This window comes from Platalea leucorodia (assembly GCF_965183815.1).
Source record: "Platalea leucorodia genome assembly, chromosome: 4".
Taxonomy (NCBI): domain Eukaryota; kingdom Metazoa; phylum Chordata; class Aves; order Pelecaniformes; family Threskiornithidae; genus Platalea; species Platalea leucorodia.
This window is the reverse complement of record NC_138826.1, coordinates 16,554,720-16,578,590: the sequence shown is the minus strand read 5'-3', so window position 1 is coordinate 16,578,590 and position 23,871 is coordinate 16,554,720. Positions and strand designations below refer to the sequence as shown.

The 23,871-nt window shown below is 41.2% G+C and overlaps 1 protein-coding gene across 1 annotated transcript in view; it reads right to left on the bottom strand.

Annotated features, from left to right (window-relative positions):
• Positions 1–8,879: 8,879 nt before the first annotated feature.
• LCOR (ligand dependent nuclear receptor corepressor) overlaps positions 8,880–23,871 on the bottom strand; it is a 61,915-nt gene continuing 46,923 nt past the window's right edge. Inside the window, exons 6-7 of the mRNA XM_082310704.1 lie at positions 21,173–21,266; positions 8,880–18,325 (exon numbers count right to left, since the gene is read on the bottom strand). Of these exons, the coding sequence (XP_082166830.1) occupies positions 17,356–18,325; positions 21,173–21,266 (1,064 nt within the window). The 3' untranslated portion in view covers positions 8,880–17,355. The remainder of the gene's footprint in view (positions 18,326–21,172; positions 21,267–23,871) is intronic.

Below are 23,871 nucleotides of genomic sequence, written 5' to 3'. Positions count from 1 at the left end.
GCCAATGTCACCGCAGTGGACCCGGAGCCACGGCTACTGCCAGTTCTCTGCCAGAAATTGTTATCCCAGGGCAGCAAAAGGCAACCCACGTTGCATATTCCCTCCCCATTTGACACACGGTATCGCAATCAAACCCATCTTCACTCATTGCTGCAGCAAAGACCTGGTGCTTTGGGAGGTGGAGGTGGGGGGACACGTTTTCTTCTGCTGGCACCGCTCTGGGATGCGGTGATCCCTTGCAGGGGAAGGGCAAAACAGCCATGTAAGCCACTGCAGCACGATTTTCTGGAGCTCATCTCTCAAAGCCTCAATTAAAGGCTGACACTGGATGTACCAGTTTAAATGCCTGTATTTCAATCCTCAGAAATATGCCTGGCACCCAACACTCCCCACACAGATGAATGAGTCCCTTCACACCTCTGTGGGTGCTACAGTAATTCTGTCTTGCTGCACTGAAAAAAGACAGAAAAGCAGCACAGAAAGAGCTGAGGCTCCACACAACAGCTAGGAAGGAGAAAAAGCATTTTTCTTCTCTAAATTAAAAGCTGAAGTTGTGCAAAGCACGGCCAAAATAACTATGGAAATATTGCTGCCGGGTTCTCAAGGTCCCTGAATTTATGCCGTCCTTGGTGACGCGCGTGGGGATGGATTGAGCTTCATTTCAACTGAAAACCAGGAAGAAACAAGTTATAGATGGGTTTTGTTTGGCTGGGGTTTTTGTTAGCTGCACGTATTCGTCAAGGTACCCAGGTTGTACAAGCAGCCAGCTGATGGGACAAACAACAGACATCCATTACCGATTCAGACTTTTAACCCTTCAGAGTAGTGTCTTTTATTTGTTTATTTATTTTTAAAGTAGTTAAACAGTAAAAATCACCTTCTCCCCACCTGTAGCCAAATAAAAATCAAACAAACCAAAGCTGGTTTTACTTTAAAAAAAAACAACAATAGCAACCTCAAATAAGTTTATCTTTTTTATATTCCTGTCATAGCTTCCTGCACTCCCATCTTCCCCAAGTAACTAACCCAGCCGTATTCTACAGTAGTTTATCATCACTTGTGATACTTCTAATACAATATTTAATGACTAATTAAAAATCTTACCACTGAGCTATTGCCTTAAAACCAAGGGAAATTTATCACGTTGGAAACATTATTCTACGTACTAGCTTTCAAAGCCTTTCCAGAATTGTCCTTGCTAATTTTTCTAATTATCAAGGACATCTGGGATCTTCCCTTTAAGGAAAAAAAAAAAAATTACCATGAGTGTTTCTCTCTGAGGCAGTACTCAGCATCTTCCCTGAGCTAGGTGTTCCAAAAGAATAGATAGCACCAGAAGACCGGAATAGATGGAAAATCAGGTAGCACCAGAAGATAGATAACAAAAGCATACAGGGCAAAAAAAAAAAAGTTCTTACAATGATTTTCACAGCTTTGCACATGTTTTTAAAAAAGCGGCACCCAGTTAAGGCAAGGGAGAACAAAGTACAGGGACCAGTCCTATGGAGTAGGGAGGGACGCCCTGAGTATCTTTAGCAGTCCCGGGTATGCGTTGGGAACGCACACGGGCTCCGGACCCGAGGTGAGGCAGGTGTATGGCCCCTTCCCCGCTCCCGAGCCCATCACGGTCGGCTCCCCGTCCGTCTGTCCTGCAGTAAATGGGGGACAAAGCTCTCCCTACCCAGCCCCTACCCAGCCCTCGGGCATGCACACGCAGCTCAGCTGGAGCCACTGCAACCGCAGAGGTTCAATAACAGGCGAGCCCCCCACTGAAGGTGCACTCGTCTGCAGTAAATTAAGGCTTGCGAGCAGGATATGCTGCGCTGTGGTAAATCCCACCTTCCCCTCCTACGCTGCACCTATACTGCAGGGCTGCATCGGCGGGGTGGAAGAAAACCCAAACGCATCGGATGCCCTCTCTGCAGACATTGCTGGTCCCAGCTCCAACAGGCACGCTGCCACGCACAGCCACTGTCTACTTCTAGAAGTCTTCACGGATTTTAAAGTCTGCAAACATCCAGGATATTTTTTTTTCCCAACACGGATATAAAAAACCAAATGCAGCAACTAGGTAGAGCGCTCGCTAGAGCTAAACACACTTAGCACAACCTGGTCGCCAAAGCTTGGGAGGGGCCGGTGGAAGACATTCGGAGAGCAGAGGGTATCTTGGGTGTAATTAACAGACGTTGGGGGATATGACCCCATTTCAGATAACCTGGAGATTCAGATAATTGGGCCTCAGATAATCAAGGCCACACTGTTAATAGAAACAGTATCACAACTCCTAACGGCAGCGATCCCCACGTGCCGATGCTATACCTCCTTGCACAAAAATGCCTAGTGAAATATGAATTAGCGGTTTAATACGTGTCCGTATTCTTTGTCAGCTGCCAGGCTGAGCAGCAAACCCTGTTTCTGATGCACCACTTTGGCTGGCTGCTTGGGAAATAGGTTAAGGCAGAGAAGCGGATTGCAGCCCCGGATGCCTGGGGACGAGGCTGTCTCAGAGCTGACAGGCTAGGTAAACTCTATTTTGAAAGTGGGTTAATTTAACTGCCATTCAGCTACCATTAAATGATGTAGGTTAATTTTATAGTCAGATAACTATTAAGAAACCAAAACATAAGGCAGGAAATGTCTCTATGCATGCCAGTAGGGAGAGGTTTCCTCTGCGCTAATGCACACCCCTCCCCTTCAGCTCAAACCTCTCATCCTTCCATTTCTGCACATCCCTCACATCATCTCTTTTTTTTTTTAACCCTTGTCATTACACACTATTGTCCTCCCTCCCCCTCTTAAGAGAGTCTTTTCTCCTCTCAAAAATTCACCTTGGTATCCTTGCCCACAATTATTTTTCGCCTTTCTTTATATTGTCACACATCTCAATGCTAAAGGAAGACTGACAAATACAAACCTCATCTGGCCACGGTTAATGTCCACTAAAAAAGGTCCCATCTCCCCCATGCATCAAGTATTTGTCCAGCTATGTGGCAAACTGAGGCAGGGAACTACACCTTGCTTAGCATGTAACATGCCATCACCACCGATACACCCAGTTTTCTTTAGGGTTATTTACCACATTTAAAGCCTCCTCAATTTTGGCAGTTTACCCTTTATAATCGGATGCTGCAGTTAAAATGTATTTTATCTCCGTGCAATTTTCCTTCCCACAGTATAATGATAGGTATTGTTTGTTTCTTTATACTGGGGACAAAACACATCAATTGCTGGTTTGCCATAAAGAAGAAAATGAAAGGAAAAAATTTATCAGCAACAGCTTATGCCTGCAAAGGAACAGATCCTTTGGAAAAAGCCAAAGTGACTCATCGCTCCTCACGCGGAGCAAGGAAGGAGCGAGCACCACAGCCAGGCAGATCCCCCCTGAGATGCCTTCACAGATTGCCTCCCTCCGACTTCTGCACCGCCCTGGTCCCACTGCTCCCACCAGCAGGAAAACGAGTCCCTAACCTTCGCAGAGGAAACTAAAGCGATGATGACCCATTAGCACACGCTGCCCATCAAGCACTCACGGACCTCCTCTACCGCAGACATTTTTTATCGTATTAACAGTTAAGTGCACTATGCAAACCCTGAAAGCTCAGAGAAATGAACTCACGCTTAACCACGTGGTGGTAACGGGACCACGGCACTAACGGGATGTTGGCATTTTTACTGTGCTTTATATATATGACCAGAGAAATACAGTATGGGTCCATCCCCAGAAATCGCAGCAAAACCACCTCTGAAAAATCCTCCTCGCAGTGACTCACGCATTCAGACGGCGACACCAGAGCCCAAACCACGTACACCATGGGGATTTTTGACCTACAAAAGGCTGGGTGCCAGATTCCCTGTTGTCCTGCTGAGGCCTCAGTACTCATTAATCTCGTGAGGAAAGGCCTTTTTTTTCACTCGGGAGCTATAAAAGAACAGACGAAACAGACAAAACCCAAACCTCATCAACCTGCTCTTTGCCAGCACTTAGCCATTACCTTTGTCACTTTGTGCTAGGTTACATTGATTTTAAGCTTTGTTACTAATTATCATTCCTAATTTAATAATAAGATCATTAAAGGAGCTGCAAGGTGTATTTCTTTTAAATCCAGGGTTATGGTCTTTTTGCTGTTATCAATCAGCAATCCAGTCTACACTCAAACAAAAGTATAGGCACCAGCATAAGGACAGGAATAGACAAGAAGGCTAAAGTTAAAGAGCAATCGAGCAGTCACCCTTACCATACACACTTGTGTCTGTGTATTAGACAAAAGCCAACACAGGAGCAAAAAAATCTACTTTTTTAATGTATCAATCAGCAGCAAAGCTCCCTGCATTACAGCTAGGCAGAGCTCTAGCAAGCAGTGAGGTTAGGTAGCTGTCACCATCGTCCGACAAGAACTTTGTTATCGGCAAACACACTTCAGGTACCAAGCAAGCTGGTTTAGCTTTCACATCTTGGTCTGTTTGATGGCTAGAAATCAGAAGAAAATGCATATTTCCCTACAAGCAGAGTATATTTGTTATGAAAGCTTCTTACGCAAAACCAGGATCCTACAGTGTCTTTTTTTACGGTCTCCTTTCAAAGGCAAATAGCTTGTTTTAAACCACTGCTAGCCCCTCAAACACAGCTACTTGGTTTAAAGACCTGAAAGGAATCTCAGGAAGATATGACCACTGCATAACATCTGGGAAAAAAAAAACCCAAACCCAAAAATATACCACCGTCTTCACCTAAAAGGAGGACATGGTGGAAACTACTGGATTCTCCAAGCAAACACCTCAGGCTTAGATTACAGCAAGGGTCCCAGCACAGGTATCAGTCCTACGTATGAAAACCACTTCACAAGCGTGGGGAAGCTGTTCAGCTTCTCCTACTATCAGTTTTTCCCCTGCAGAGCCAGGGTAACTTTCAATAATTAGTGTCGGAGCCTTCCTCTAAAGCTCAGTGACAAGAAAAGCCCAGTCAAAGGGCCGGTTTTAAGAAAGGAAACCATAAAAGCCCCTTCCAAAGTTAGGAATGTCATTCCAAAACGAGTTAAGCAAGCCCTACACTTTATTAGCTGGGCAGGAGGGATCTGGGACACGTGATGATGGGATCTTGGTGCACGTCAGCAAAAAAAAAAAATCTTAGCAGGTGTAAAAAAACTTGCCTATTTAGCACTGTCATTTTTACGGACAGTTTGCTGATAGCCCCGTACAGACAAATCACTCCTCCTGTCGGCCCAAGGCTGGCTGCTCTGCACCTGGAGGCAGGAGTCCAGCAAAGGCAGGCATGCAAGCTTTGATCGAGCTGGCCCAGGTAACAGCAGCAAGGGAGACAAGGCAGGAGCCTCCGCAGGGGCTGGGAGAAGCGTGTCGCTGGAGCCACCGCCGGCTCGCACAGGCTGCAGCCGAAGTCTCTGCCCTGTCCTGCACTGCGTTACTGCGGGCGCTCGGTAGGTTACAGCCCGAGACCCTGGTCCATCCCTTGGGGAGATGCAGCTGTATTTTCATACGGGCAACCTTTGCAATTTTTAGGCAGCAGTGCTTGTATTTCTACGCTCTGAAATATACCTTAGGTGCTCCTAATTTTATCTGAGCTTTTAAACAATTCCTGGAGATTTGAGCTGTAGCCATCTCATACGACAATCTGCCTTTTAGTCAAGTGTATACTCAGTAGACCTCCTGCAGAGCTGCATGACAGAGCTGCAGAGGAGGAGGAGGCAAGAGAAGACTTTAGAAGTTTTCTTTCAAACACGACCTGTAAATTCTGATACTTTAAAAGTGACCTGTAAAAATAAGATGCAATTATTTTGTGCTCCCTCTTCATGATACTAAAAGAGAGCGTTTAAAGGTTGTGTTGTCTGGGGTTTTTGGGGAGGCGGGCAAGAAGAAACTTAATTAATGCATAATTCACAAGTGCGAAGTCATTCAGATTTCTTCCGAATTTCCTTCTTGACAATTGAGAACATCTTGGATTTTAAGTCACAGAGACTGAATCAAAGGAACCAGATCAGGGAAAACAGTACTCCCACAAATGGTGTTAATATGGGATCCTTCCAGCATTGTAACATCTATTAAAGTGTCTTGAGAATAACTATATTAAAAAGATCAACTTTTATTTTAATCACTTTGCCATCTTCATTGCATCGAACTCCATATTCCTGGATTTGCCCCTAACACTTCAAGCTCTGTTTTTGAAATTGCTTTTGGTCTGTACCTCTATTACTCTGTACATGAATCACGTTCCTAAACAGGTCCAAGAACCTGCTACCCACTTCCAGTTAAAACTGCAGTTCAGCAAATACCCGGGGCTGGACATCTGCCAGAGCAGAGTTTGCAGATTAAGAAACTCGTGATTTGCTGAAGTATCTTCCTGAATTGGGATTTAAATCCTCCCCCTCACCCCAGACCCACTCTTGTCAGGCCTCTAGGAGATGAGAGAGCTCAGCAGGCTCAGGCAGGAAAGCCACTGGTGACCCACCTCAGTGAGGACGCCGGAGCAAGCTTTGCATGGCTGCTGTTTGAGCAGCCACGAGACGAGGACTCAGTTTTGGTTGCACAAGAAGATGAAACTGCGATGCTCAGGCGTTTCCTTAACTCAATCAGCTTCATTCACAAAACTTAAGTTGATTTCCAACACAAGAGTGTTTCAGATCCTTCCCGCTAAGGTCAGAGAGTCGCCTACTTTCAGGTCTAGTATTAATCCCAACGCTTGCAGGTAGTGCCTGAAGCTTTCATACCCTTCCCTTCACAGCAGCACACATTCCCACAACAGAGCAATCAGCAGAGCCTCTTATTTCACATCTGCTAGAGCATCTGGATTGTAGAAAGTGACCCAGGTGTACATGGGGGTGCAGTCCACTGCTGCTCCATGAAGGATCTGTTACTTCAGAAGGTGGCCAGATATGCTCCTGCAGGTTCAGAAGAGGCAGCTGCCTCTTCCAGTAACAAACTGGGGCAGCTCAAAACCCAACCTGAGTCAAAATGAGCTGAGGCAAATTAGCATGAGACTTCTAATCTGCCTAACAGGGCTAATGATGTTTCTTTTCTACTTCTACCACACAGCACGGATGCTTCTTTCTGGGTGTGGGTGCAACATCTTGTGCGCTCTCATCATGATACATATTTGTATTACAGAAAACAGCTTCAAAAGACAAATTCGAGACTGTGTTTGTTACTTTAAGTCTGAGCAACTTCAGCTGAACAGTGCAGGACCATCAGCAAGTCCTCCAGGAAAACCAGAAAAACTTGGTATTTCTGATAATCGCAGGACTAAAAGTGTCGATTAAAAATGTTCTGGGAAAAGCTTGCAGAGTGTAATACAGCCCAAAGAATGGCAGATGGGAATATGGTTCATCACTTTCAAAGGCTATTTTCATAGATTTGACAGATGTATTCAGACATACAGAAAAAAATATGATAAATGCTAGTTTACAGCACAAGGCTTTTAAGCTATTTACACATAAAGACTTACTATTCCCGAAAAAGTGTCAGATGGAGTCTCTAATCAAACCAAGTTTTTTATTTAAAAGAGATTTGCCCAGTAAAGCCAAACCAATGACAACACCCAGCTACCTTACCATTTTGCTTTTTGTTTTTAATACCAGTATTAGTAGACAAGGAATAGTTAGTTTGCAATGTAACAGTTACTTAAGGATCTTAAAAAAAAAAAAAAAAAAAAAAAAAAAAAAGCACTGAAAAATCATGTTAGCAAATGCAAAACCTACTTTTGAATAGCACAAGCTGAGAAAGGCAATTTCTCAGGAGAAAAGAAACCTGGGCTAGTGTGCAGCACTATACATTTTCCTAAAGCTAGGAAATCCCTATGCATCACTCTCAAAATCATCCTAGGACTGAACGCAAAGGTTAGCAGAAATGCCTAAACTCACATGGGTTCCATTATACACCACTTACTGTAACCTACTTTTTAGTATTCAGCATTTTGGTATCAATAATGCATAACGTTAAAAGTAGTTCAACCCAAAGTACGGTCGCGAGAAAGTAAACGCGGGTCTCAAACAAGGACCAGCTGAAGTGTGGCGTCGCTGCCGAGTTTGCCTTGTGCCCCGCGCAGGACAGACGGCAAGACAGCCGCCGCAGCTTGCCCTGCGCTCACCGGGAGCTGGGGACCTGCCCCCTCCGCGGAGGGGGAGCTGGTGGCCGCAGGGAGAATAAAAGCAAGACCGGTGCCCACTGGTGCAAGCGAGGGGCTAAGCGACCTCGCTCAGCCCGGTCCCGTCCCCTCAGGTCGGGGCCCCAGCGGCTCAGAGCGGCCGACGGCCCTGGGGCCAGCCCCGTGCGCCAGCCGAACCCAACTGCACCAGGCAAGGGCCGGGGCTCCCCGCCAGGCTTTTATCACCACCCTTCCTACCCTGACTCATTACTAAGTGCTCAATGAACAAGCCTACACCGCTTTTGTTTTGTTTTGTTTTGTTTTTCTTCCCTGAGAGACTGTTCGTTCTTCACCGGATAAATTATTTACCATTAAAGAAATTAAGGTGGCCAGTAGGGAAGAGCAAATTAGAGGACGGGAGTTGATGAGACAGGGCCGCTACGAGACAGCGTTTCAGCTTTCACACGTATTCCCTACCCAGCTGCTCAAGCAGCTTTATCGCCAGCCCTATGGAGGACAAGAAACAGAGCGCAGAGACTCCAGAGCTCGATCCTTCGGCCGGAATAGTGTTTGACCTTCTGTTCTCACTTCTTCCTCTGCTTCTCCGGATTTGCGAGAGTTTGCATTTCATGACCTCAGGCGCTTAGTGCGGGCATTTAGAAAGCACACTAGAAACAACAGAATTGGAACCCCTTAAAGTTTTTCACAACAAAATTTATTAGAAGAATAGTGGTTTTGAAAAGTCTAGCATCCAGTGAAAACTACCATACACAACGTTACAGCTGGGAATGTGTTTCCAAAATGACATGGTCAAATAATACAATGGAGCCATTAAATCTTACACATGCACAACAAGAGAATTAGCGCTTTGACATACAATGCAAAAAATAAATGGACCACATGAAATAAAAATTTAAAAGTACTTATCACATACATTAAGACACAGCTTATTTAGTCCAGTCAAAAAATCAGAACTGCATTAAAAAAATTAATGTAGTGCAATCAAACCAAAAACCTTAATTTGTGATCATAAGTGCTCTACTACATAAAACATTGATCATAGCAAGGAACAAAAAATTCAAATCACACAGTACAAAAAAAATCTGTAAATAAATATAAACTACAGTACAAGAGAAATATTAAATTATACAATTCCGTCAAACTGTAAACAGTATATTGAAATGAGGTCCATAAGAGTAAAGGGGGGGGTTCCTGTTTTTTTTTTTTTTTTTCCCATGACACTTGAACTTCTAGAGGTCAGAGAGAAATGCCATTTTCCATACTCTTCAAAGACTATGGGTTACATAAATAGAAAGAGAAGACTTTTTAGATGTAAAGTGTCAAATAATAAAGCAGAGGTGTTGCTGACTCGCGGCTGCCAACAGCTCGCTGCGAGAGCGGAACAGCGGGTTTTTACGCTCAAGGTTCGCCTCCGCGCGAGCGCAGCGCGGGGGCCCGGCGCTACAGATGTTAAGTGCCAGCGCGGCCCGCACGGGTGCTCGGCACGAGAGAGGAGGGCCTGGTCCCACCCGTGAGGTGGAAGCGATGACGAACACCGTTACCCACCTGGACCTCTGCCGATTATCTGACAGGTTTACACGCTTGTCATACAAACACCAACTTTGGCAGAACAATTACTAATAAACTCAAAGCACTCCCGGCCCATTGGTTTCCATCACAGTGGCCAGTGCACAGAATTCTCTAAGGACATTGCATAACTAGAGTGTAGAGGTCAGACAGCCAAGGACCCGTGCTTGAGGTTAGAAGTAGTTATGGTGAGAGAGAAGCAAGAGCCACGTTAAGAAGCTGCCTCTGCCGTTCACAGAAGCAGTTGGGAATGTATTTCATTTTTAGCTGCGCTGGCTAGTAGTGGCATTTTAAAATATATAAGTTTAAGATAACATATATACTATATATGTATATAATATAATACATATTATATAATATACATAGGAATTTCTTACAATACATACCAGGAACCCCCACGCGATCTGCTCAGTAGTAATAACTGAATATACAGAATGCCACTATAAGTGTCTGAGGCACTGTGTGCTGGAGAGTAAATATGCAGCTTTAAAATCCGTTTGGCTGAGTTATACCTGGATACCTGAACTGAGTTTTAAGTTGACATTCATCAAGGATGTGCTATCAGCACGTCAAAAGAAAAGCAAAACAAAATACAAGTCACTGCTAGGTTTAAGAGGAGAGTACAAGTACCTGAATTGAGTGAGGATAGTGTGTAAACTGTCCCTGAGGGTTTTTAAACAGTGTGTGTACAAGTTGGATTCCTAAGAACATTAGTTTAAACTCACATTGCGGACTGATAAAATACCAATGTCTGACAATTTAACAAGTGGAGGTTAGAAAGAGTTATGAGCAAACACTCAAAACATATTTTATACATTTTAAAGCAGCAGTAAGCTGCTGTAAGCATACATCCCATCAGTACAAGCAACACATGGGACTCAGATAAAGGTTTCTATTTGCAAAAAGCCCATCATATATCAATAAGTAAAGAATATTCACCTGCTAAATTAGAATGCACCTAGTTACAGACTAGCAATTCAAGATTAATTTTTTTAATCAAATACTTTGCTATTACATACTAAAGTTCCTTAAGCTCACTAATGCTGGTATTCTAATCTATTTTTTTTTTAAATGTTCCCCCTTCATTTAAGAAATATACCATTCCACAACTTAAACATTAAGATCCATTTTCAGTCCTCAGATGTAAAAAGCATGTCAATGAGTTTATATTAAAAATTTACATGGTAAAAAGGCTTGAATTTCAGCCAGAGATTCTAAATACTACTCATTCCCTGAAGGCGTAAGGGAGAAAGAATCCCTACCCATTTTTCTTGTGATATAGTTTTCAAACTGAACGTTAAACAATGGTCCAAAATGATTTTTCAGTTTGGGAAACTTCCCTTTCCCTACCCATCATCCCAGATTCCAAACGTCAAGCCCTGAAATGGCCTATTGAAATGATTAGCTAAAAATATCAGGCATGTATATATACATCCCCTGCCTGAACTTCAGAATATTTTGTTGTACTAGTCTTTAAAAGACAGATTAGTATCCCAAGAGAACTTGTGATCTGACCTGAAAAGCCGTTGATGATCCTAGATTGTACGTTTAAAATATCTCATAACCTGAAGACCAGATTTAATTAAGACTCTGGCATTGTAACAGAAAAAGTGCTGCAGTTATTTATCCCTTTTCTGGTACTTTAGAATAGGTCAGACAAGTGCTTTTTATAGTGACAGTAAAGTTTACGTGCTTTCACGCAAGCATAAAAAATATTATCTGCAAAAATATTTGAGAAATGTAGCACCAAGTAGCTGATAAACTGTATTAGTAGCTGTAGTAGCATCTTCATTATTTCCAAGTAGGAAAAAACATTAAGTTAGACTGTCCTAGGTGATGACTATAGAAATTGTTTTCTGACATCAACTTTTCCTACTCCAGTCAGATGGAAGCGTGTCCTAATCCCTGCTCCATCAGGTAGAGTTATCATCTTGAGTCCTTCTACACTGTACTTACCAATTCAGTAGAGACATGCACAGGGGCAGGGGTGGTTGTTTTTAAGAAGGTGAATGAAATGCCCTGGACAGGCCGAAAAAAATCCTTCCTCCTAGTACGTCACCCAGGAAAATTGATTTTGCAACCGGGCTCAGAGATTTTTGTGACGATTAAATAAAGCTCTCTTAATACGAAGGTTTTCATGACAATACCCGAATATAGGCATAATGCGAAAGGACACGAAGTCCCAAACTGCTGCTGTAATACTGGTATAGAGACTTGGCCCCAGTCAAAGCAAGAACAGGAGAGAGGGAAAGAGATGGACACTGGAATGCTCTAACTACTTACAGTCTTTTCTGGTATACGTGGAGTGCATCTACAGATCATTTTGAGTCTGCAATATCTCTCTGCTTAGTGATCATCACAGTACATCGTGTTTACACACTGGATAATTGGAATTGAGTAACTGTAGTGGTTACTGTATTTGCTACATCCAACAGAACCGCACGTAACTAGCAGCGCAGATTTTCAGGTTTCTGAAGGTTTGAATCACGGAGCTTTTTATGTAACTTGAGATCAAGCGGAAACCTTTATAATACCAAAACTAAGTTCAAAATTTTTTTAGATACAGCTTTTTAAAGCAGTATTAGTCAACATTATCTACTGGTGCCAAGAAAAAGCAACATTGACCTAGAATGAAATTACATTTAGTTTCTGAAACATTTGCAGGGAAAACCTAGAAGTTTCTGATCCTCATGAAAATGAGGGAAACAACCCTTCCCATTCTACCTCTAACATTTGGCAGAGAATTTAAGATATTTAAAATATTGTGACAAAGCTCTCAGTACAGGTTAATAAGTTTGCCTTCATAAGAGTTTGGACTGCAACAAGTGTATGCATTCTTACACTGAAGAGTTAAAATTCTGTCTTCACTGAAGAAAGAGCTCTTTACATTACAGATGTAGCCACACTGTTTTTGAGAAACAAGGGAACGGCACAGTCTTCTCTTCACTCCTTGGACACTGTGTTCTTCTCCTAAGACTCAAGGACATCTTAAGAGCATTACTTCAAAGCAAACTGGAAGGAACGCATGAACATTCCAGTTTTGCCTGTATAACAATCGTTGCAGATGATACAAGAAGCGATTCAATCAGAACTAAAAAGCTGTTCCGATCTATACAAAGCTTACTCAACCCTAAAGCCCCTGAATCACTTTGCCAGTTCCTGTGAATTTCCAGGGGAAGGCAATGTACTCTCAGGTTCTCATGAAAGAAATATTTAGACTCAAATGTCGGCCTGCCACAAGACAAAGCACAGCCTATTCCTCGTCTGCTCTCAACCGGTCTAAACACATGTGCAGTTGCCTCCCGCGTTTCGGAATATCCTTGAGCACTGGAAAGCTCTACAAAAAAGGTGGTATAGGAATTGCCTGAGAACACAGAAGCTGAATGTGTTCCCTTACTAGGGGCACTATCCTACCTGGACACCTGCATTTGTTAAAAATCATTTGTTTTCCAATTGCCACGAAAATTCAGAGTTCGACTTCAGGTCTAGCAATAGGGTTGGTAATGCAAGCATCAAATTATGAGTTCTGCAACAAGAAGAAAGTAAAGGCATATCTGTATTGCTTATGCAGCAACTTCTCCTGCACAACAGGGAAAAATGAGAAATTCTAAAGGAAACTGTCTTGAGCCTTTAAAAAAAATGCCAGGGAATGACTGGAAAATAAAATATCTTTTGACAGAAATAAAGACGAGTCCAGAAACGTGTCCCTACAATATCTAACTGGAAACGTTCAACTCTATAGCTGTACTCAAGCATTACGGCCACAATAATGCCTACAACACTGTGGAATGAGGATCCAGCTGGCTGAAAGTGAGGTAATAGTTTGTAATAGGTCAGAGTTCTAAAAAAGCACTTTTACATCTCACAAGTCCAAATAAAAAAAAGGACACATTTCATACATGTTGGGCTTTCTCACCAGAACTGTACGATAATTAACTCCACACCAGGACCCCTACCACACTAAGCCTTACTCATCTTCAATTATATGCTGCAGCAAAGATTTACCAAGCGACACCTAAACTTCAGTACAATATGAAACTTGATTCTTAAAACTTTATACACACAAAATATAAAATTACTTTTCTAGGATGGGGTAGGGGAGAGGGATTCTCCTTCATGATACTTGGACTGAAAAACTAGTTTTCAGAGACTGCCACAAATATTATTCACAGTTTCTTGCTGTCAGGCTTTTTCAGCTACATCAACGTAGTACACAACAATACTGTTAAGTCCAATAACTACATCGGATGGACATTCTCGGGAATAAGAGAAAACTAGTGACGAAAAATACCCGAAAGGCCTCCTCCTAACGACGTCTCGATTTTTACAGGGTTGCAGTTTGTCTATGTTACACGTCAATGTGATCTCAAAAGAGCAGCAGGAGAAAGATTTTAAACCTTCCCTCCTGTCCAAGTGATCCAAGTAACATAAGCATCCACTTACCAGAAATAACATGAGAAACAAGGCTTTTGTTACAAAGACAGCAGTGAACCACACCTTCCCACACCAAAATATGGTCAACCAGGGATTTTGGCCATGCAAACTGCTGGTCAGCAGAAAATTAAGCATGCTAATGGACAAACATTAATTCCAATCATATATTTAAAATGATCCCAAATACTACTAGTTAGCTACACTGAAAGCGCCTGTAAAAAATATGTAGTGAAAAATGAAACAAAACGTTAGTGATCACTGCAGCACTTAGAGTGATACTAGTCTTACGTGATGAATCACCTCAGAGAAAATACATTAGATGGGACTTTGAAACAAAAAGTTAACATTAAAAGGTGCACCTGAATATTACAGACTAAATTTACAAAACCTACAATAAGGTAAAATATATATCTTTTGAATATTCAGCAGCTTTTTTTTAAATTTGTTTTTATTTTTTGAGAGGCTCATGAAATTTTAAAAAGGGACCACTAACTAATCTCAACCATGCTTCACAAAACAATAATGGCTATTTTATATTGCAGTTACCAACGTAATGCAATTAGTGCTTAAAAAATAGTCCACACTTTTTTCTTTTTTTTCCTTTTTAAACAGAGACCTTTGGAGGAAATATGGTTGTTCAAAAGCTTCTCGAAAAAGAAAGATTACCTGAATATTAAGTTATCACAGATCAAGTGTTGTGTTTAAAAGCTTTGCAGACATGAGTATTACAATCTTCAGGTCTCAGGACATTTAAACTGAGAAAGTTACGCGTTTGGTTTGTTGTTTGCCTTTTTTTTTTTTTTTTTTTTAAATCCACTTTCTAACCAAAGCAAATAAAGAGTACTCAACTTCTCACTATCTATTTACAATTCTTAGCCTACAGTCTGAAATGACAAGACAAATTCTCTTTTAAAACTGCAGCATTAAAGGGTAGGCACACCATTCTTCTGCTGCACGATTGTCACCCACTTAAACATACACATACAAAATATTTAGGTTAGTAAAATGAGCACTCCACATACACTACAGTGACAAGTTTTATAAAACTCAACTCATGTTGCTTAAATAAAGACAACTGCAAAAGGTTAAACCTCTCTGAACAGTAAAACTGTGTTACTTTTTTTTTTTTTTAAACTTGCAGCAAACTTTCTACCATAACCTCCAACAGCAGATGAAACCACACGTTTAACTGCGCCTTTATTGCAATCACCAGCTAAACTGGAACGTATTGCAGAGTTTATATACTGCTACTGAGCTTAAACTGCTTTAAATGCCAAGATAGAGCTAGGAGGAACCAGGATTTTGAGTACTAAAACATATTAAGTAAACAAAAACAAAGTATACTTGGGGCCAAATGCCCAGTCCATTTCAAGAATGAGCAGTGCATATTTAAAATGACAGCAATGGTGTGCCTAACCTTTGAAAATACGAAGTTGCTGGGGAGGGGGAGAGGCTAATAGGATCAACTGTTCCAGAAGTCATTCAGCATCCCTAGGGCTACCTAGGACACCCTCCCATGAACTTTGAGAAACCACTTTCAATCACTGACATCACTTAATGCTCTCTCTCACAAAAACTCCAATGCTTCTTTTGGTTGTGCAAATGGGGAAAAAAAATGGTAATTCTGTCTACCTTTTGCACAGATTAAGACCAAATTGTTTCTACCTGAAGAACCAGCAATTCCGATTTGGTCATATTGTGGTAAATCCAGTAAGCTCAACCTAGTTACTGACCGTTCCCGCAGAAAGTATCAAAGATAAAAGTTCTGTACAAAACTTATCCTGGATCTCCATATAATGATAACGATATCATCATATTGAAAAAAACTGGATTTGTGGTTTACGGAGTGCTTTTACGGTGTTTAAATGCTTATTCTAGCATGTGCTAAACCACTATCAAAATAGATTAAATAAAAACAGCAACAAAAAAGCAGGACTTAGATTAATTCCTGCTACTGGCAACTGTAATATTTAAAAAGGAAACACCCATTCATTGAGTGTTCGACCCTGACAGTATTACAGATAGATATGATGCAGAGCCTGAATTAGATCAGGCTACCAGTGTTTTACTTCTTCCCTGAACATTAACAAGCTCCTTCACTAATGTGGATATTTGGGCAGACTACTGAGGTTGTAACGTTTGAGATCACTGTTTTGTGGGCTTTTTTTTTTTTTTTCTTTTTTTTTTTCTTTTTTGCAATATCACAGTAGTTTGTTACACAAATCCCCCTTCCCCAGATTAGAGTCATTTAAACTAGTTGTTGGAACCACATAGTTTAGTAAACTCAGAATCAAGTCTGTAAAAAGCATAAAGGTCACAAAGAACCATAGTTCTGTTATAATGAGGCATACCCTAATACATCATTTAGTGTACCCTGACTGCTCCTGACTGTGAGAAGCTTGTCTTCCGTGAGATAAGGCTACATCCTCAAGCAGGTGAGTCTAAATATCACCCTTCAAAAATATCAAACAAAATTACAGCGAAGGTAGTGTTACAAATAATTAACTGACATATTCTGAAGGTAGTGTATGTAAGTTTTCCCTCCCCTCCCCTCCGGGTGAGCACTAAGCAGACAGTGAATGGCAAGTATGTTTAATTTAGAAAGAAAATAGCAGAGAGCCTAATTAGACCCAATTGATTATCCACCTAATAAACAAATCTCTGAGTTCAAGAGAGGTACCATTCCTAAATAATTTGATTTAGCTTGGATCTTTCAATCAACTGGATCAAAGAAAAGGAGGGGAAAAAAGATTTCTGAAACATTTTGAAGAATGACAGTCTGATTCTCACTCAAAGAAAGTCTGGTTTTAAGAGAGTATCAATTTAACAAAGTGGACTTATTTCTATAATGGCAGACATGAAAAATCTAACACCAGAAGTTCAGGCAGGCTCTACAGGCAAGATGTCCACTTCCACAGATCTGCATTCTTTGTGAGGTAACTCAACTCTCTATTACAGAGAAACATGCAAAAGGCAAAAGAAAAAAAAAAAAAAAAAAGAAAAAAAGAAGAAAAAAGGGGGGTAGTGGGCAGGTGAATGAGGGAAACTGCACCATACCAGGCTAGAAAAATTTACAATGTGACATTCAGAGCACACCTTTCACCTGTGTCCACACAAGTCTATGCTAAACTGCAAAGGAAAGAACATTGCAGTAAATAGGAGAATCAGGTGCGCTCAGTGGTGGTTGAACTATGCAGTAGTGCTCACCCAGTTTGCAAAGTAATTGGCACTCTACAACATCCCTACTCATCTTTCAATTCATTCGCACTTTGTGCTGCTTCTCCCTGGGGATCTAATTCAATCTTTACTGAAACATCCTGCCCCTCCGACCTCATTAATTTCATTTTTTTCTTTGGAGGGTTTTTCAAAGTGCCCAGCCTCTCTTTAACTTTGTACTCCAGTGTACTGTGGGGGATCCCATAAATACTCTGAGCTTTGGAAACACTCATTTTCCCGCTCATAACCACAGAGATTGCTTCCTCCAGTATCTCGCTGTTGTACTGTCTGTATCTCCCTCTTTTCTTCCTAGGTTGCTTGGAGCCAGGATCTCCCTCTTGATCTGAGGTGGGATATGGCTGTCCAGAGGTAGACTGCTCAGCATCTGAGCCCCAGGAATCTGGTCCAGCATCCAGCAAACTTCTCCTGTTTTGTTTTGGAAGGATAGCCCTTAACTTTTTGCTAAGCGCGCTCTCCGTTTGTGAACCCATTACCAAAGAGCTATAGCTGTACTGGTCACCAGTGCGGGACTCCCATGAAAGGTCCATGCCTCGAACTTGTGGTATCTTTAAATCCACAGGAGACGAATGGCTCACGTCCTTTTTCCCATCCTGTTTAGTTTGAAGTGCCATTTTTTGAAAGGCAGAGTTTTCTGTAAGAAAAGGAAGGTCACTGATGTTGCTGAGTGCACCATTTCCCCTGAATTTCATGCGGCTGAAATTGAATTCGTAGTGTGGTTTTGCCCAAGAAGCCTCCCTGGATAATATTAAGTGCTGTCCATGATTCTGTAGTCCAGATGGCCCATGGCTGGCAGCCGTAGAAAACTGGTTTCTGCTCAGCAGTTCTTCACTAATCTGGAGTGATCGAGCCAGCGGTACTTTAAGAGATGTGGAGTGGCCATAACCTTCCCTGGTTCCATCCTGCAAGCTTCTTGGAGGTACCCCATCACCACTCTGTAGTCCCTCCGGATGGTGCTGGCTGGGTCTCCCAGGTCGCCTAATTGGATGGAAGGAAACTGATGTGAGCAGGACTTGCACAGGTAGGGAGGGATGGGTGAGGGGGCCACTCCTTTATTAGAAGGCCTTGCTTGGGTAACATCACTTTTTGTGTTATTTATTTTTCTCTAAAATTTTTTTTTTTTTAAATTTTTAGTTTTTTTTTTTAAGTCTCAGCATCAGTCAGTTTTAAAACTTGTTCGCAAAAAAAGAGAAGCTTTTTGGGCAAAGAAAAATGAAACCTGTTGGCTGGTCTCTGGTTGGGTTCACAAATTCTCGGAGTAGAAAAGACTTCGCGCAAGCGTCTGAAAATAGCACCTTAATTACAAAGTAGTAATCAATCGCCATAGATCTACACACAACTGTGTTACTGGTGTGACGTTACCACTAAACAAGTACAGTAATAAAAGAGTAAGCCAAAGTGCAACATATTCAACATGCAAATATGACTGCCACCTGCAGTATCTACACATAGGTGGAAACCTTGGATAATGTCTGCTTACATCATATTGAAGAATTGCTGCTCAGGATGGAAAAAAAAAAAAATGCTTAGCAGGCCTTAAAGGTATTTGCTTGACTTTTATTAAGCACCAAATATGAAAGCACTGCATTACACTAGACTTACCAAATTGCTCTCTTAACAACTAACTGCATATATACATGTCCCTGATTCTCATTTGATATATAGCATGGCTAGGAGAGAGAAGAAGAAAAAAAAAAAAAAAGGGAAAAAAAAAAATCTAAGTTCCAACTGTCATCCAGATCAGGGGTTAATAGCAGAAAAAGCAGTATGTATTTTTACCATTTTCCTTTTGTCACAAATGTTCTTCCTATGACACAAAGTACTACTACTGCAGATAAACACGGGTATTTTAATGTTCTCCTTGCTTAGCCCCCTGTAGTAACTAAGTCACACTAGTTTCAAAATCCACCCCCGAACTTTTCCATGTTCCACATACAGATTAACAAAGAGACTAGTAAGCAATTCTATTTTAATGCTCTGGGACACTATACTGGTGTAAAACCCTCTAGCTAAGTCAGCGTTATTTAAGGATAGGATACGTACTGCTGAAAAGCTACATTATTCTTACTAACATCACATAGGGATTAAAAAAAAAAAATGTTTAGAGAAAAGACATCCACTGAAAGGACCTGGCATGCAATATACGCAGTGCTCGATACATATGCTTCTAGCTTCTCTCCAGGATGCAACAGGTCATAGTTGAAGTGGGTAACAAGAGTCAACAAGGATTCAGAACAAAATCCAGAGAAATGAATGAAAGTTTGCTATTCCAGAGAACTCTCTCAAGCAATGTGCATTCTCTGCCCCTTCTACAGCGTGTATCAGCATCAGAATGCGCACCAGTGATTCTACGCCTACAGAAAGGTCATATTGGCAGCTAGCTAGGATGGAGGGTCACACCTGATGTCATTGATCTAAACAGACTGCAGTCACCCTCACTGACCACACACCTGTACAAGTAACCACAGGTGCCAGTATGCCGCATCCTCTCCGGACCCACAGAACCCATCAGGAGAGCGCCAGATGCTGGCCCTGTCATCCCTCTGTGTTGGACTTTGGCCCTCACTTGATACACAAGCAAGGAAACAAACAATACACAGCCTCAGTGGCTTCTGCTGCCTTCCTAGGAAAATAAAGCTGGAAATATCCTGGTCAGAAGTGAAAGAGGAGAGCTGGTGGGGAAGGTTTATGCTAAAGAATTGTGAAAAAGTATTAAGACTAACTTTTAAACAAGGATTGAAGTATTTTAATAACAGAAATATTAAATGGAAAAAGTAATCTTGAAGGGACAAATCTGAGACAGTAGTATTTTTCCAAAGAGAAATGCGAAAGTTAAATCAGTTATTAGCAGTACATGGGATTGGTGGTGGTGGTGGGTTGTTAGTTTAAAATTTCTAGGTTTTCAACATCTACTGTAAAGCTAAATCCAGCAATTAAATGGCAGTCTAAACCATGTACTTTTTCTGCACTTGACTAAAAAAATTACTTGTTCACAGTAGCTTCAAGAAAAAATTTTCCAATCGACACCCAAAATCCCTCTTACTCCCAGTCAGCCTCTCCAGTACAATTAACTCAATCCTAGCTAAGAGTAAAGGGTTTCTAAATATATGCAAACGGTGACCATTAGAAATATGAAACCTTAAAGAAATTTTGTTGATAAAACATTCTTTCATACCTTGAACTAATTAAGGCAAGACTAGTACACCACATATTTAAAAAAAACAAAACAAAACAAAACCCAAACTTGTTCAGTGCTACAGTACAATCACAAATCCAAAAAGCCGTATTTAAAGTTTTCTGAACTACCAGACTCCCCCGCCTCACCCTTTTCTTTAAGTTGTGGTTTATGCTAGGAAATATTAACAAAGAGCATGCAGTGATTTAAATCTATTTCAGCTTGGTTCATCACCCAAATCATTGCTACCACTAAAATAAACTTTTCTATTAGCTAATTTTCCCCTCAGTGAAATGAAATCTAAATTATATTGCAAAGCCTCTAAGACTCTTCATACATTTAACTGAACTTGCATATCAACGGACATCACTTATCACTGAACCCAAGAAGCAGGTAATGGAAAAATCTTTGGCTAAGTACAAAATTGGCCAAAATAACAGATATTAGATTTAACTGCAAGTTAAACCTGTCTCAGTTTGCAACAACTCTTATTTGGCAGGTGGGGTGAAGGTATTTACCAAAGGTACAAGTTTAAAAACACATTACTCCAAAGGGTTAAAACCAAAAGTAAGTTAAAATTAACAGGAGGTAAGCACACATTTTTAGTAAAAAACAGTTTTAAAAGGTCATAGTAAGTTGCTTTCTCTTACCCATTTCCCGGAGTACTGGAGCACCCTGGAGAATGACTCAGAGAGGTGCTGCCGGCACAAGGACTCTTCTTAGTGGATAAATCAAGCACACCGTCTGTAGAGACAAAAGAATTACTTCAGTGTTTGAAGAAACAGGATCAGCCATGTTGTCCCTTGACAAAACAAGGCTTTTGGGCTAAAGTCATATTTAGCACACAGCATTTTCTATTTTCTTTTATTTGTAAACAAGCTAAGGCTTGGATTCGTTTGCAATTTGGCTTACAAGGGACTTCAACATAGTCCTCAGAAGTCACAACAAAATTTGGCAAAATTAAAAGTGCATCTGTTTACAAGGGCCAGAGAATAAAAGATGACCTACAAATGACAGTTCAGGATGCAACACAGCCTATCGCATAATGAACCCTCATCAGTCCTAAAATGAGACGTTCAAGTTTCTGAGATTTGGGGGGACTTTAAGCCAGTATTTGAAATTTTTTTGATCCAAATCTCCATAGGAAAAGTCACTGAGATTTTCACATTGGAAGCTCACTTTCAAATGAACACACCCACACACGAATGTGAGACTCTCCTCACCTGGCAGCTAGCTTCATCCTTTTTTCCCTGTCTCCGATGTGTCCCTACTGGCAGAGCTGCTGCCTTTCCCCTCTCCATTGTGCCATTTTACTCTGTCTCTTTTCCATATACCAAATTGTTTTTCCTGCTAGACTGCTTCTTCCATTCTCACTAATGGCACTTCCTCACGCTCACCCATGCTCCTCCGCAAGCCCTTACACAAAGTCCGCATTTCTAGGCAACAGAAAAGGGAGCACTTTTTGCTAGAAAAACCTTGCTCCCACTGCCCTGAAACAACTTGAAATTCTGGTCATTTTAATAAGGGCAACATTGTCACAGAAGCAGCACAGCCATCTGAAATTCCTGGAAACTTTGAAACAAGGAATGTATGAGGCAAAGATAAATGAAGCCTGTTGGCAAGGTAAACTAGAGACATTTCAGAGCTCCTCGCTCATTCCATCTACTCAACTAAATACCACCCAACACAAGTACAATGTAAGATGGCTTTCAAGTCGCTTAAAGTTCTCATTTGACACGGAGAAAAAAACATGATAAACAGTGAACTAGAATTAACTCACGGAAAGCTGTTCCACCCACTGCCTTTGGGAACACACCATAACAGTTCAATCTTCCTTTTGAACGACACGCAGCCACAAGACAGAGAGACTGGATCAAGCAGCGCCTCCTTTTCAAGGGGCTACGCTAACCAGGACAGACTGCTGCCAAAGGCTCGCATCCACGCGTCCTCCGTCAGAAGGGTCATTGCCACCTAGAAGCCTCCGAGGGCAAGCAGGACCAGCCTCATGGAGAAGTTTACAAACTGGCGGGGTTCCCCGCAACCCACGAGAACAGAAATGTAACAAAAAGCACCACTAGCAGTCTTGCGCGACAGCTTCTTCAATCTCTCGTTAACAAGTTTGGCAAAACCTCTTCCCAATTACATTAAATGTAAATTGGAAAAAAAAAATAATTACATCAGCAAACAGATTACTGTGTAAGTTAATATGCACATGCTCTAATTCCATAACAAGTGTTACAAGCATTATAAATTATCTTACAGCTTTTTCGTCACATGGTAGCTAAGGAACAGTTCATGTACATGCTTTCTTCTCCACCATACAATCCTCTAATTAAACAAAAAAACCCCAAAAAAACCAAAAAACAAAACAGAAGCAAAACTGATTCTCTCCCTCTTTCAGGAAAAAGCTTCACAATGAGAACATTTTAACATATATAAACATATATGGAAAAGACACTCGTGAAATACATTTATCATAAAATTAGCTAGAAACAAATGCCTATCAGCTAACTGTACAGGTCCTCACTTCAAGAAAGACACCATACAACCTCTCACTGCAGTTCTGTAACGCAAGTGTGGTGACAACTTTTCCGCAAGTGCATTAAGTGTCCAGACACCCAAGCTGCATATTGTTGGACACATAAAATTAACCTTTTTACAAAAGGCTTCGTAAACGTAAGTTCAAAGAATAAAGGGATACCTACAATTCTGTACTAGCTAGCAAAAGGCCTTTTTTTTTTTTTGAAGACACCTTTTCCACTTGAGGACGGACAGCCTACTTTGTATTTGATAGAATGATTTCAGACACTAACACATTTCTAAAGAAGGGTAAAGGGGCTAATTTTAATCCTATCAGTAAGATATATTTAAGATAACCTCTATTCAACAGTTTCAGAAAAAAAAAAAAAAAACCACAAAACCAAAAAAAAACATTCACATACTATAATCACTCACAGAAATTGCTTGTTAAAAACATTCTGATGGAAAGCAAGGTTTTCAAATTAAAACAAACTCTGCAACACTGTTACAAGTTATTCAATCTGTGCTCTGCAGAACAAGTCTATTTTTAAGGTAGAAGAGAGACATTTCTTCCAAACGCATAAACCTGGAAGTTTTGTACAGTTCATGGGTATCATTTCTACAGCCTTCGCAGAGCGATTTCTCACAGACTTTTAAAAGATACTGTTTTCACACTATGACCAGAAAGAAAATAAATCAGTCCTTCAGTCAGACTGTGCACTGATCTTCAGAAAGGAGACAACACTATGGTTTTCATGACCACATGAGCTTCTTATCAGCAAGCGTACGGTCTATTTTGGCAGACTGTTTCTTGCAGCTCTCAGCGGGA